The sequence below is a fragment of the Aquarana catesbeiana genome, linkage group LG02 (genome assembly GCF_042186555.1).
Source record: "Aquarana catesbeiana isolate 2022-GZ linkage group LG02, ASM4218655v1, whole genome shotgun sequence".
NCBI classification, from domain to species: domain Eukaryota; kingdom Metazoa; phylum Chordata; class Amphibia; order Anura; family Ranidae; genus Aquarana; species Aquarana catesbeiana.
Genome location: NC_133325.1, coordinates 123,397,971 through 123,411,084, shown reverse-complemented (window position 1 = coordinate 123,411,084; position 13,114 = coordinate 123,397,971). Strand labels below are relative to the sequence as shown.

At 44.1% G+C, this 13,114-nt stretch overlaps 1 protein-coding gene across 6 annotated transcripts in view; it reads right to left on the bottom strand.

The window, feature by feature from the left end:
• Window positions 1-13,114, bottom strand: part of SPATA13 (spermatogenesis associated 13) — a 149,109-nt gene that overhangs the window by 68,146 nt on the left and 67,849 nt on the right. The window contains exon 1 of one of the 6 annotated variants that reach the window (XM_073613430.1): window positions 1,650-1,942. The exons of 4 other annotated variants lie outside the window; for them this stretch is intronic. In XM_073613430.1, coding sequence (XP_073469531.1) covers window positions 1,650-1,824 — 175 coding nt within the window. In that variant the 5' untranslated portion in view covers window positions 1,825-1,942. Of the gene's footprint in view, window positions 1-1,402; window positions 1,422-1,649; window positions 1,943-13,114 lie in introns of those variants that run through there. One more of the 6 variants, XM_073613431.1, reaches the window with a different exon arrangement.

Sequence of the window (13,114 nt, the reverse complement as noted above, 5' to 3'; positions counted from 1 at the left end):
TCAAGGATTACACCCAGGACCCTGGCATGTGTGGAAGGACCAATGGTTGTGTTGTTGATATTAATGGTGAAGTCACAGGAGGGGGACCGTGAAGGAGGAAATATAATAAGCTCAGTTTTAGAAAGATTAAGTTTGAGGAAGTGGTGTGACATCCATTCCGATATGTCATTCAGCAAGTTTGAGATCCGTGAGGAGATAGTGGGGGTGAGTTGAGGAGTGGAGAGATAGATCTGTGTGTCATCGGCATAGAGGTGGTATTTGAAGCCATGGGAGGTTATCAACTGGCCCAGGGAAGAGGTATAGAGGAAGAGGAATATAGTCTCTCTGTTTGCAGTGGAGACCCTGGTGGACCTCACGCTAAAAAGGACTACAAAACTACCACATACTTTGCCATACTTCCTGCTACAAAAAACTTTTGTAGGGCAAAATGTAATGTATTAACTCCCTTATGCCACTGAAAATCCAAATCATCCTCAGCCACACTAACCAAAAAAATATGAGTTGCACTTTGAATTATTTAGTAAATTCATTAATCGCAAATTTCATTACAGTTAGAAGAAATGACATAATTAATGCTAAGGCTAAATAAGAAACCGTTGCTAGGAGCTATATGGAGCCTGGCATTGCCGACCTCTAACCCAGAACAAGTATGCAAATCACGGAAATAAGATCCTTATCTGCATACTTGTTTTTGACAGATTACTCAAAAAGTACTAAAGCCATATGGGGGACTGGAATTTATAGAAGGGGGAGGTCAACACTGGCAACCAGATTTCCTTTAAATGATGTCCACCAGACCAGATTTGTTTTTAGGCAGACTGAAGCTGATGAGTGGAAATCCACTAAAGTCTTCGATCTCAGATACTCTACCATGTTGGATTCCCAGGTCTACCTGCCTTAGGTGGCCTTTACTTGGATTATACTTAGCCGAGGAAGGTGGCAGATCCAAGAACATTGTAGGTAATTTAGCCACTGAAGTTCTTGATAGACATAAGGGGTCAACTAGGTATCAAAACCACTCATACCTGAAATAGTGAAAAACACTATGGAAGGAGGAGAATCGCTATGGAGGCTGCTATTGCTGATTTTGTTTTTTAATGATGTAAAGCTCTACAGCTGCCATCCTGATCCCTTCCTGCCAATTATTGAGTCACTGACCACCAACAATCATACAGGGTAAAGACTATTCAGACTTCACCGGATGCATACAGGTTCCAGGCTGTGAAAGCCAGGACCAGGGTCATGGGCCTTAGGCTGCCTAAGCAGATTTCTTTTTCTCCTCTTTAAGTAGGCTGTCCCTTTAAATAAAACCACTTGTCAACTGTACAGACTAGCAATTCTATTTTCCAATAAGACACCACCGAAGGTGTTAAAACTATGCAAAGCTGTCAGATGTGCTTACCCAAGCGTTCTCATGGAGCTGTAAAACATGACGTGAAATAAAACATGGATATAGAAATGCATTTGGTTCTCCCTTCTCTTTTCCCAGCCAAGATCCTTCTTGCAGTAACGCAAAGCACAAATCCTAATCCAGCTTTCCTGCAGGGAGCATCCATCCACACCATATACAGCAACACTCACCTCCCAAACCATTCACGTCAACTACTTCCAAGCAGGAGACAGATACATATTAACAAGCTCACACCTACCCATGTGAAGACTTTCCAGACTCCAAAATCGTGCCATTTCCCCTCGAGCTACCATGCTTTTATTAATAGAAAAAAAAAAAAATGGACCAATGCGTGAAAAAATTAACTTGTCTGTTACAAATGCAGAGGCACGGCAGCTAAAAAAAAAAATTAAAAAAAATTGCTCAGTCAACATGAGATGCTGCTAAGCCGGCTGTAGAAAGAGCTTATTCATTGCTGCCAGACTCAACGCCTGCACATCAGGCCAGGCACTCCGAGGGAACTGACAGAGATCCACATTATGTGTGGCTGCGAATTTGGCTGCTTAAATGACGACACCATGGGGTACCCTTAGGGAGGAAGTGCTGAAAACGGCAAAACATCAATATGAATGCGGTCGAGCAGCCAGCCGCGCTGCCAGTGCAGCACAGAGCAAACATCGAGTGCCAGAAAGGACTCCTATAGTTGAGCCTCCAGTGTAATCTACTTTCCAGCGACAGATGCTGCAGTAGTATGCCAGTGAAGGCTGCCCGCACCACCTCAGGTTGGCACCTTAAAGGGAACTAAACCATTCCAAGCTGGTTCATGAAAAAATGTTATGGGGATATTTCACTTGAAGAGTCTCTTCATGACTCAAATAGGCAGGGAAATGCCATTTGTCTGGCTGTCCCCGACTTCGACAGCGCGAGTTACACACAAATATGCAGATCACTAGTTTTGATTTCACTTGCTGAATGCTTGTTCTGGGTCAGTGACTAAGAGCTCGTTCACAGCAAGTGTACGTTATGGTGTGTATAATGTGTACGCTGGTATTTGTTATGTACTCCAAAGACATGCTGGTAGGTTAATTGGATCCTGTCTAAATTGTCCCTAGTATGTATGAATGTGAGTTAGGGATCTTAGAGTGTAAGCTCCTTGAGAATAGGGACTGATGTGAATGTACAATGTATATGTAAAGCACTGCGTAAATTGACGGCGCTATATAAGTACCTGAAATAAATAAATGTACGTGTGCCATAAAAACTCTATGAGAGGCTGAACGCTGCGGAGACTGGACGGTGCAGCAAGTATGTCCCCAGGGGCGCGTGCCCAGAACCCAAGAATTGTGTTTTCTGGGCTTTTGTCCCTGGGTGTATACTGCCATAAACATTCTTAACACTTGAACATAAACAAAGGAAGATGGTGCATCAGCCTAGTGCATTACTGTAAAACTCCTTTAATAAATGCTTAAAGGGTAACCCCACTTTTGTAGGAAAAAGAAAATAGCAAAAAAAAAAAAAAAATAGTATGGCATATACAATTGCGACTTAAAGGAGGAGGTAAGCCTCCATTTTTAAGTTGTACCTATAGGTAAGCCTATAATAAGGCTTACCTATAGGTACAGTAAAATGTGCACCGTTTAGGGGATATTTACTGTGTACTGCGCAAGTGATGTCATCGGCGCATGCGCTGTGGAGAAACAGCCCTCCGTGCCGTTTCTTCACTAGCGAGTGCCGTGACTCGTGGCTCCCGCGCGCATGCGCTGGAGTGAGGTCACGCAACTCCAGCCAGTCACAGAGCCGGAGTCCGTGGCCCCAGAAGGAAAAGGGGCGAACATGGATGCGGCCTGCAGCAGGGACAGCGCGGACTTAGTCTGCAGATAAGTGTCACATAATGTGCTAGTATGCAATGCATACTAGCACATTATGCTTTTACTTTGCAGGGAACAAAAAAGGGAGTAAAACCCATCAGGGTTTACTTCCTCTTTAAGTCTAATTGAATGTTATTAAAAATTACCTTTTCTTTTCAATCAGCTCTGTAATTTTCTGTAAAATGCAATGCAATATGGCATCCTGCAGGTGTTCTGTACAGAGAATGCCCCCTAGAAACAATTTCCTGCTTGTGTGATTGGCTCACTGATTTTCCCAGAAGTTTGCACTAAGATATAAGTCAGATAACAGCCACCCCCTGCAACAAAAATGTAATTTTTACTGGGATACTCCCAATATGAAATCACATATAAAAAAGGATGCAGAACCTGCAATTTTCCTCATTAGAGCCCTGTAGGTGCAGCAGCTGGTTGATAATTATGAAACCACTCACATTAGATTCACTTACCACATAGACACAGATAAACACACAGCGATTTCTTTAGACTAATAAAAGGTAGGAATCTGCAACAAAGTTTGGTAAAATCCTTTTAATGTACACAGATCACTTATTTGGTGATAAAAAACAAAAACAAAAAAAAACAAACAAACATTCTCCTCTGGGTGAAGTTACTCTTTAAGACCCCTTTCACACTGAGCCGCCCCAGGCGTCAGCGGTAAAGCGGCACTATTTTTAGCGCCACTTTACCGTCATTTTAGCGCCGCTTTACCTGCTAGCGGCCAAAAAAGGGGTTAAATCCGCCTGCAAAACACCACTGCAGCTGCGCTTTTCTGGCGGTATAGCAGCGCTGCCCCATTGTTTTCAATGGTGAGGAGCGGTGTATTCACCGCTCCTACACGGCTGCAAAGAAGCTGCTGGCAGGACTTTTTGTGATGCCCTGCCAGCACAGCGCCCCAGTGTGCAAGCACTCTGGCTTTCACACTGAGTTTGCAGCTGTGGCTTTTTACAGGCGCTATTTTTAGAGCCTTTTCACACTGGGGAGGTTTGCAGGCGCTATTGCACTAATAATAGCGCCTGCAAACCGACCCGAAAGTGCCGCTGCTTGCATTCCAGTGTGAAAGCCCCAAGGGCTTTCACACTGGAGCGATGCGCTGGCAGGACGATAAAAAAAGTCCTGCCAGCAGCATCTTCGGAGCGGTGTGTATACCGCTCCTTTACCGCTCCTGCCCATTGAAATCAATGGGACGGCACGGCTATACCGCCGGCAAAGCGCTTCTGCAGAAGTGCTTTGCGGTGGTATTTAACCCTTTCTCGGCCGCTAGTGGGGGGTAAAACCGCCCCGCTAGCTGCCGCATACCGACGGTAAAACGCCGCTAATAATAGCGGCGTTTTACCGCCGACGCCGCCCCCGTGTGAAAGGGCTCTTAGAGCTGTAGCGCCTGAAAAACGCCTGAGTGTGAAAGGGGTCTTAAAGCTCTGAGGAAAAGGGCATGGCCCTTGAAATGCGTTAGCTGGGCACTACTTGATGGACTGACACCGGGTGGCTTTTTTTCAGGTTAAGCCTATCTTCTTTTGTGAGTATATTTGACTTTTAATATTTATTAAATGAGTAACACAGTAATGCGCTAAGCTGGTGTGCCTTCTTCCTTGGTTTGTTTTAGTTGTGGTTACCCTAAACCGAAGAAGGCAGCAAGGCTATTGTGTACAATTTGGTGGATTCAGTCGGTGAATACCTATAGTGGCACATTTGGTGGCTCAAGATGCTTGCTAGAAGCATCCATTTTGGCTCCATGAGACTGGACTACGAGAAAGAGCAGCATACCTGTAGCGCTCTATATATGTAGCGTGGCTGGACAATACACCAGTGTCCTCCACCCACACAAAATACTAGAATCTCATGCACAGGCACTAAACACCTAGTGTGCATGGGGCCTATTCCTCCACTGACTTCTCTGCACTGGTGGAATAACCAGTACTTCAGAATGACCATTTAGCTACCTGTGTGCTTGCACACAAAATAGGTTTGTTTGTTGGGGCTTGAGTGATAGTTTGGGACAAACTGCTTTGAAATTCATAGAAATCATGTGCCTAAAGTGGTTGTAAACCACAGACATAAAATATGAGCATATTATATATATATATATATATATATATATATATATATATATATATATATATATATATATATATATATATATATATATATATACCGTGTCTACTCGTCTTTATCCAGAGCACGAAGTGTCATTCTGCGTGCTGCTTCGTTCCCCTGCAATTCGCATGAATCACTTCTGGCACGTTTTCCCGACACCAAGAGAAAAAAGGTGACAGGAGAGGGACCTTCAGCACCTCAGCTCTGTTCCTGTGTGCTGTATGAAGGGGGGGGTATGTCCCTTCCCTCCAATCAGCTATCAGAGCTCTCCTCACAGAGCTCTGCAGTGTAATTCTTCAGTACTCCACCCTCTGTTTTCTGACAGCTCAGATAAGCTTTATAAATTCTGGACGTTGAATGGCTGTAGAGAAGAAAAGACTGTAGATAAGCAGGTACAACTTATGTAGCAGGATTTCTTTCATCTCTGTATCACCTGAGGCCAATCACTTCACTGGGTATATGTAAGGGTTTACAGCCACTTAAAGGTTTTAATCCAAATTCACAAGTAGCAAGGTCCCGGCCCCTATTGGTCTAATGAGAACCTCCGGGGTTAGAGACAGCTGACATCCTTCTACGTAGAGTGGGTTACAAGGTATGGTGGGTGTAGTGCAAGGTAGATTCATGGGCGCCAGACATTTCTTGAATGCAAAGAGATTTATTTTCTCTTGAACAGAACTGTGGGAGAGAGGATTTAGGGACAGGACACCCTTTAGTAGTTGCAATGTTAATTAGCAGACTCCGAGACTTCTATAGGTAGACAGCCATGCAAGGAAAGGCACCCAGCAGGACACCACATCTGCATATGTAGGACAGCCGTGTCCTATGGCACAGTGTTATAACAGTTTCTAACACAAGTTGTAACGAAATTCTGTACTTCCTCTACAACCACTTCTTGTAGATCTTGACTCCACTGAGCTCCAAGTCTCTCTCACTAGACATGCTGATCCACTGCCACCGGATCTCCTGAGCTCTTCCAACCTTCTCACTGAGTATCTTCCTCAAGCATCACCCCCGCTTCCCTGCTGGGTCCCTAGCTTGGCACTCACAGATACTCCTCAAGCTTCACCCCACTGGCCTGCTTGGCCCCTGGCTTGGCACACAAGGTTGCTCTGCAAGCGTCACCTCTGCTGGCTGGGTCCCTGGCTTGACACCTGCTGAAATTTCCCAATTCTTCACCATCCCTGGTTGGTGAGAATACTGCTCCGGTACATGCTTCAGCTGCTCACTGTGGTCCCTGATAATAAGGTGGTTGGTCCCTTAGTGGCGACAGCTTCCCTTCTACCTCCGACCACGACAGGTACTCTGGACAGCAGAACCGTCACTTCTGGTTGGACTGCAAGCTGCAGTCCCAACCCTACGCTACTTCTTGCTTCTGGATAGGCCCTCACACAGCCTAGCAGCCAGATGTCCCGGGATAGGCCTCAGGGTCTGGCCTAGCAGCTGGGGGCAGCACAACACACCTCCACCCAGACAGCCGTCCAGGTGGCACAGAACACCGATCACCTGACTCCACCCAAATATATAGGTTCTCCCAGCAGGCCAATGAAGTCAAGAAAACCCCTGCCCATTGGCTGAGATACCCCATATACTCCTAATCTGTCCTTGTAATGCCCTTCTCTTATCTAATGTCACCAAGCACCCGGCCACCTGGCGACAGAAGACAGAAGTGAAGTGCAGCAATTCCAGACTAAGAGCCCTTTCACACCGGGCGGCGTTTTACCGTCGGATTAGCGGCGCATTTCGGCCGCTAGCGGGGCGCTTTTACCCCCGCTAGCGGCCGAGAAAGGGTTAAAACCGCCCACAATGCACCGCAATAGCGGCGTTTTGCCGGCGGCATCCCAGCGCTGCCCCATTGATTTCAAAGGGGAGCAGCGGTAAACACACCGCTCCAAAGAAGCTGCTGGCAGGACTTTTTTTCCCGTCCTGCCAGCGCAGCGCTCCAGTGTGAAAGCCCCTGGGCTTTCACACTGCAGACAATGCTGTAGCTGTTTGAGGGCGGATTGCAGGTGCTATTTTTAACGCTATAGCGCCTGCAAAATGCCCTCGGTGTGAAAGGGGTCTTAGAGTGAAATCAACTGATCCCTAACAATTGGTCAAGGCAACCATACCTGGCAGGTAAATTTAAGAGCAACCCTGCCTAAACATCAGGGTGCCACACACATTATTGTGTTTTGTTAACGTTCGCTTAAAAGTGTTACATATGTTACCGTGTGCTGCCCATGATCGTGAATGATCGTGACCCCAACTCGTGTACCATATACAGTAAACAATACAAGGACTGGCCATGTCATAATAGCAGACAGACCTTCTCTAGCTAGTTGCACATCCTATTTCAGCATTTACAGAACAGAAGCAGGTAAAGATTTGTTAATATCTTAGAATGTATTAAAGTTATTAATGAAGAGGAGATTTTGTTCCTCAACAAATCAGGAGTTAATCTCCTAAGGCCCCTTTCACACGGGGCTGTCCGTTTTTACTACTCCGCTTGCTCAGCGGGGATCGCTCCGTTGATCCCCGCAGAGCCGGCGGATGACAATTCCGTCTCTGCACTCTGTGCAGAGAAGGACCTGTCAGAGAGACCACTCTCCTCTATGGGGGGGAATCGGATGATTACGAACTGCCTGTCCGTTTTCATCCGATCCGCCTGGATTTTGTGGAGCGGATCAGATCGGATGTCAGGGGACATGTCACCGCTGACATCCGACGCTCCATAGAGCTGTATGGAGCGACCGTTCAGATCTGCCTGAAAAAACTGACAGGCGGATCTGAACGGTCCGCACATGTGAAAGGGGCCTTACAGTGGCAACAGACAGGAGAGGTGATGGGTTGTAAGGATGTGCTTGTATCTAATCCTAGATCACTGCCACAATCTCCTTCCCTGCACAGATGACAGTACATGTAGATAAACAGAATGTCATGTTATCGCCTTCTAAAAAATGAATAAATAGATCAAAAACAATCAACCAGCACACAAAAGTGTTCATTTGTGGATGACAATACACTGTGCCAAACTGTTGGCAGATTGCAAATTTATATGACAGCTCTGCAGCTACATTTCCTGCCAATACCTTCCCCACCCTAGAAAGAGCCAGCTCAAATAAAGTTTTCACACTACAGAAAAGTGACAAAGTTATCACTTTATAGCAGTATATGCTGTTAGGCAAATTAAAGCAAACCTGTCACTGAGAGCGGCAGAGCCCAAGCTTGCGTTGCCTAGGCTACCCTGCAGTTGTGTATTAATAAGTAGTGCAGATCAGCAACTTGCATAGTATGGACTCCTTTATGTGCACACCGGGGTTCATTTACTAAAAGGCACTTTGCAAGTGTATTTGCACTATGCAAGGGCATTTGCTCCAGAAATGAGCTGAATCTTCACTTTGCAAAGAATACCCCATCACATGCAAGGGGGATAAAAAAACAGCATTTTGCCTACACATGATTGGATGATGGAAGTCAGCAGAGCTTCCCCTCATGTACTAAGCTTTGGTGCAAATACTTTTAACAAGGTCTCCGGCCTCCTTCCATCTAATGAGAACCTCCAAGGCCAGGGATAGCTGACATCCTTCTATATATGGTGGTTTGTGAGGCATAGTGGGTGCAAAGTGGATAAAGTTATTGGGTGCCAGACACTTCTTGAATGCAAGAGAGATGTTTATTTCTCTTACAAACTTTTGAGGGGAGAGAGGGTTAGGGCCTGGACACCCTTAAGTAGTTGCAAGTTTAATTAGCAGACTCCGAGACTTCAATAGGAGGACAGCAGTGCAGGAAAAGGCATCCAGCAAGACGCCACATCTGCACATACAGGAATGCTGTCTCCTATGGCAACAGTCTTTAACAGTTCCTAACACAAAGCGTAACAATTTTTTCACCTTCACTACAACTTTTCCTTGTAGTTCTTCAGCCCACTAAGCTCCCAGTCTCCCACTAGACCCTCTGATTCACTGCCACTAAATCCCTTGAGCTCCTCCAATCTTCACGGTGGTATCTTCAAGCGTTACCCCCGCCTCTCTGCTGGCTCCCTAGCTTGGCACTCTATATACCTCTCAAGCTTCACCCACACTGGCCTGCTCGGTCCCTAGCTTGGCACACAAGGCTGCTCTGCAAGTGTCACCTCCACTGGCTTGGTCCATGGCTTGATCACCGCCTGAAGTTTCCCTATTCTCCAACGTGCCCGTTCGGTGAGAATACTGTAACGGTACTTGCTTCAGTTATTCACTGTGGTCCCTGGTAATAAGGCGGATGGTCCCTTAGTGGCGACAGCTTCCCCTCTACCTCTGATCACTGAGAGGTTCTCTGGCCACCCGAACCGTAACTTCTGGTTGGACTGCAAGTCGCAATCCCAACCCTGCGCTGCTCTCTTGCGTCTGGATAGGCCTTTAGACAGCCTAGCAGCCAGATGCCCCCGGGATAGGCCCAATCTCCGGCCTAGCAGCCCGGGGCAATACGACACACGTCCACCCAGACAGCCGTCCAGGTGGCACAGAACAGAGATCACCTGATGCAATCCAAATATATAGACTCTCCCAGCAGGCCATGGGACTCAAAGAAACCCTCGCCCATTGGATGCGATACCCACATACCCATAATTTGACCTTGCGTTGCCCTTCTCACATCTAGCTCCACCAAGTACCTGGTCACCTAGTGGTAGTAGAGACAAGTGCAACCAGGTCAAACTTAGGGAGGAATCAATAGATCTCTAACAATCAACCAGGATAACTACTCCTGGCAAGTAAATTTGTGAGGAGCATCCCTGCCTAAATTCCAGGATGCTACATACTGCTGGGGAGTGCATCTGCATTTGCATAGTGCACAGTATAGCTGCCTTTAGTAAATCCAACCCAGTGTCTCTTCTAGTGGAGATAAGTGGGTTCTGGCCAATGGATGACTGGCGGCATCTGCTGATCGTTGAGGAGAGAGTAAACAAGTAAACAATGCAGAGCTCCATCCTGTCAGCAGAGAGGTAGTGGATTTTGTTTCCCTGCAAAACCAGGAAAAGCAACACAGTGTACACAAAAACACTGGCTAGGCACACATTTAACCCTTTGATCGCCCTAGATGTTTAAACCCTTCCCGGCCAGTTTCATTAGTACAGTGACAGTGCATATTTTTAGCACCGATCACTGTATTAGTGTCACTGGTTCCCACAAGATGTCAAAATTGTCAGCCGCAATATCGCAGTCCCCCTATAAAAGTCGCTGATCACCATCATTACTAGTATAAAAAAATAAAATAAATGCAAATCCCAGTGTGTATATATATATATATATATATATATATATATATATATATATATATATATACACACACACACACACACACACACACACACACACACACACACACACACACACTTACTTGTGCTCTGGCAGAATTTATGATTCCCTGGCCATTTTTCAGAGAATATAAATGATAACACAATTTAGTTTACATACCCTGGTGATTTTGGCCTGATAACATGCACACAAGTTGACACAAAGGGGTTTGAATGGCTATTAAAGGTATTCATCCTTATCTGTGATCTGTTTGCTTGTAATTAGTGTGTGTGTGTATATATTGGTTAATGCGTTTCTGGACTCCTGACAGACCCTTGAATCTTTCATCCAGTGCTGCTATAAAAAGATATCCAAGGAATTGAGAATGCCAATCAGCAGTGTTCAAAAGGCACAGGAAATTTGGTCAAAATTGCTGGCAAGATGAATGCAGTATTTTATCAAAAAATACTGGAGGACCATTTGCATTCATCAGCCAGGAAGCTTTGCATGTGACGTACTTGGACATTCCAACATGACAATGATCCAAAACACAAGGCCAAGTCAACTTGCCATTGGCTAAAGCAGAATAAAGTGAAGGTTCTGGAGTGGCCATCTCAGTCTCCTGACCTTATTATCATTGAGCCGCTCTGGGGAGATCTCAAATGTGCGGTTCATGCAAGACAGCCCAAGAATTTACAGTAACTGGAGGCTTTTTGCCAAGAGGAATGGGCAGCTTTACCATCTGAGAAGATAAAGAGCCTCATCCACAAATAGCTGTCATTGATGTTAAAGGGGGCAATACATGGTATTACGAACTGGGGTATTTAAACTTTCGATCAGGGTCATTTGGGTAGTTTCTGTTTTCATTACGATTTAAAGAGAGTAAACACAGTTGATTGATAATAATTGACTTCAGCCAAACACTAACCATGAGTGAAAGAAACGTTTTTGTGTTATCATTTATATTCTCTGAAAAATGGGCAAAAAAAAAAAAATACTAAATTCTACCAGGGTATGTAAACTTATGAGCACAACTGTAATATATGTTTTATATATATATATATATATATATATATATATATATATATATATATATATATATATATATATATATATATATATATATATTTATATTATACACACACACACACCCCGTAGTTTGTAGACGCTATAACTTTTGCGCAAACTAATCAATGTACGCTTATTGGAATTTTTTTTTTTACCAAAAATATGTAGCAGAATACATATTGGCCTAAATGTATGAAGAAATTAAATTCTATTGGGTATGTTTGTTAGCAGAAAATAAAAAATATTGTTTTTCTTTCAAAATTGTCATCTTTTTTGTTTTTAGTACAAAAAATAAAAAACCCAGTGGTGATCAAATACCACCAAAAGAAAGCTTGAGGGAAAAAAAGACAAATTTTAAATGTATGTACATCGTAACATGACGCCGCAACTGTCAGTTAAAGTAACGCAGTGCCGTATCGCAAAAAATGAAGGGGGGTAAATCTTCAGGTCAAGCGGATAAAAGACATATAAACAACGTAATTTAATACAATATGGATAGATGATCTAACTGTGCACATTATTGCTTCCTGGTACCAGAGGGTTGACTCAAAGCACAAAATCAGAAAAGGGCAATTAAAAGAAAGAAAGGGAAACTTGCAGATCAGGAAGTTCTGTGAATTATATAATTTCTGTTCTACAAACAAAAATAGACTACACAGTGATTCAAACCATGTAATTCAGGGCAGATATGGTAAGAACGCTTATTCTCCTTTTTTCAAAGAGTTGAAAAAAAAAAATATAAGTATATATCCATCAGTCTACTAAACAAACTTTTCAACATCTCTATAGATTATTACTGAAGAAGTAACCCAAGTCTGTTACATTGCAAGCAAATAATGGGACATGTAGGTTTACCCATAGTGGCAAAATTGTGTACATGGGGACCAATTTCTGGGTCTGTATCCAACTATTATAAAACAGCACAATAATATATTTATCAATCGACAGGAAATCTCAAAGTCAAGGGAAATACACTCTTAAGGGTGGTTCACACCTGATGCAGTCCAGTGCATTTTTAGTCTGCATTAAAAAAAAAAAACGCATTGGCAGGAGTTTAACACAGATTCCAATGGCCCTAGTTCACACTAGTGCAGTGTTTTCCAGATCAGTCGCCAAAAGTAGAACATGTTGCATTCTTTTTTTTGTATGCAACACGGAACAATGCATCAAAAACACACTGGAACACACGTCTTCAATTGTCCTTAATTGAAATGGAAAAAAAAAAAAAAAAAACCCACACTGGAATGCATCAAAAACGCACCAGAACGCCTCATAAACACGCATGGAGAAACGCATCCGGAATGCAGAAATTGTGGTGTGAAGCGGCAGAAGGGCACAGCGCTGGATCGACATCAGGTAAGTGTATGAGGTGGGGATGGCCATACAACTACTTAGACATTTTGTACCTTAAAGAACTACAGCCA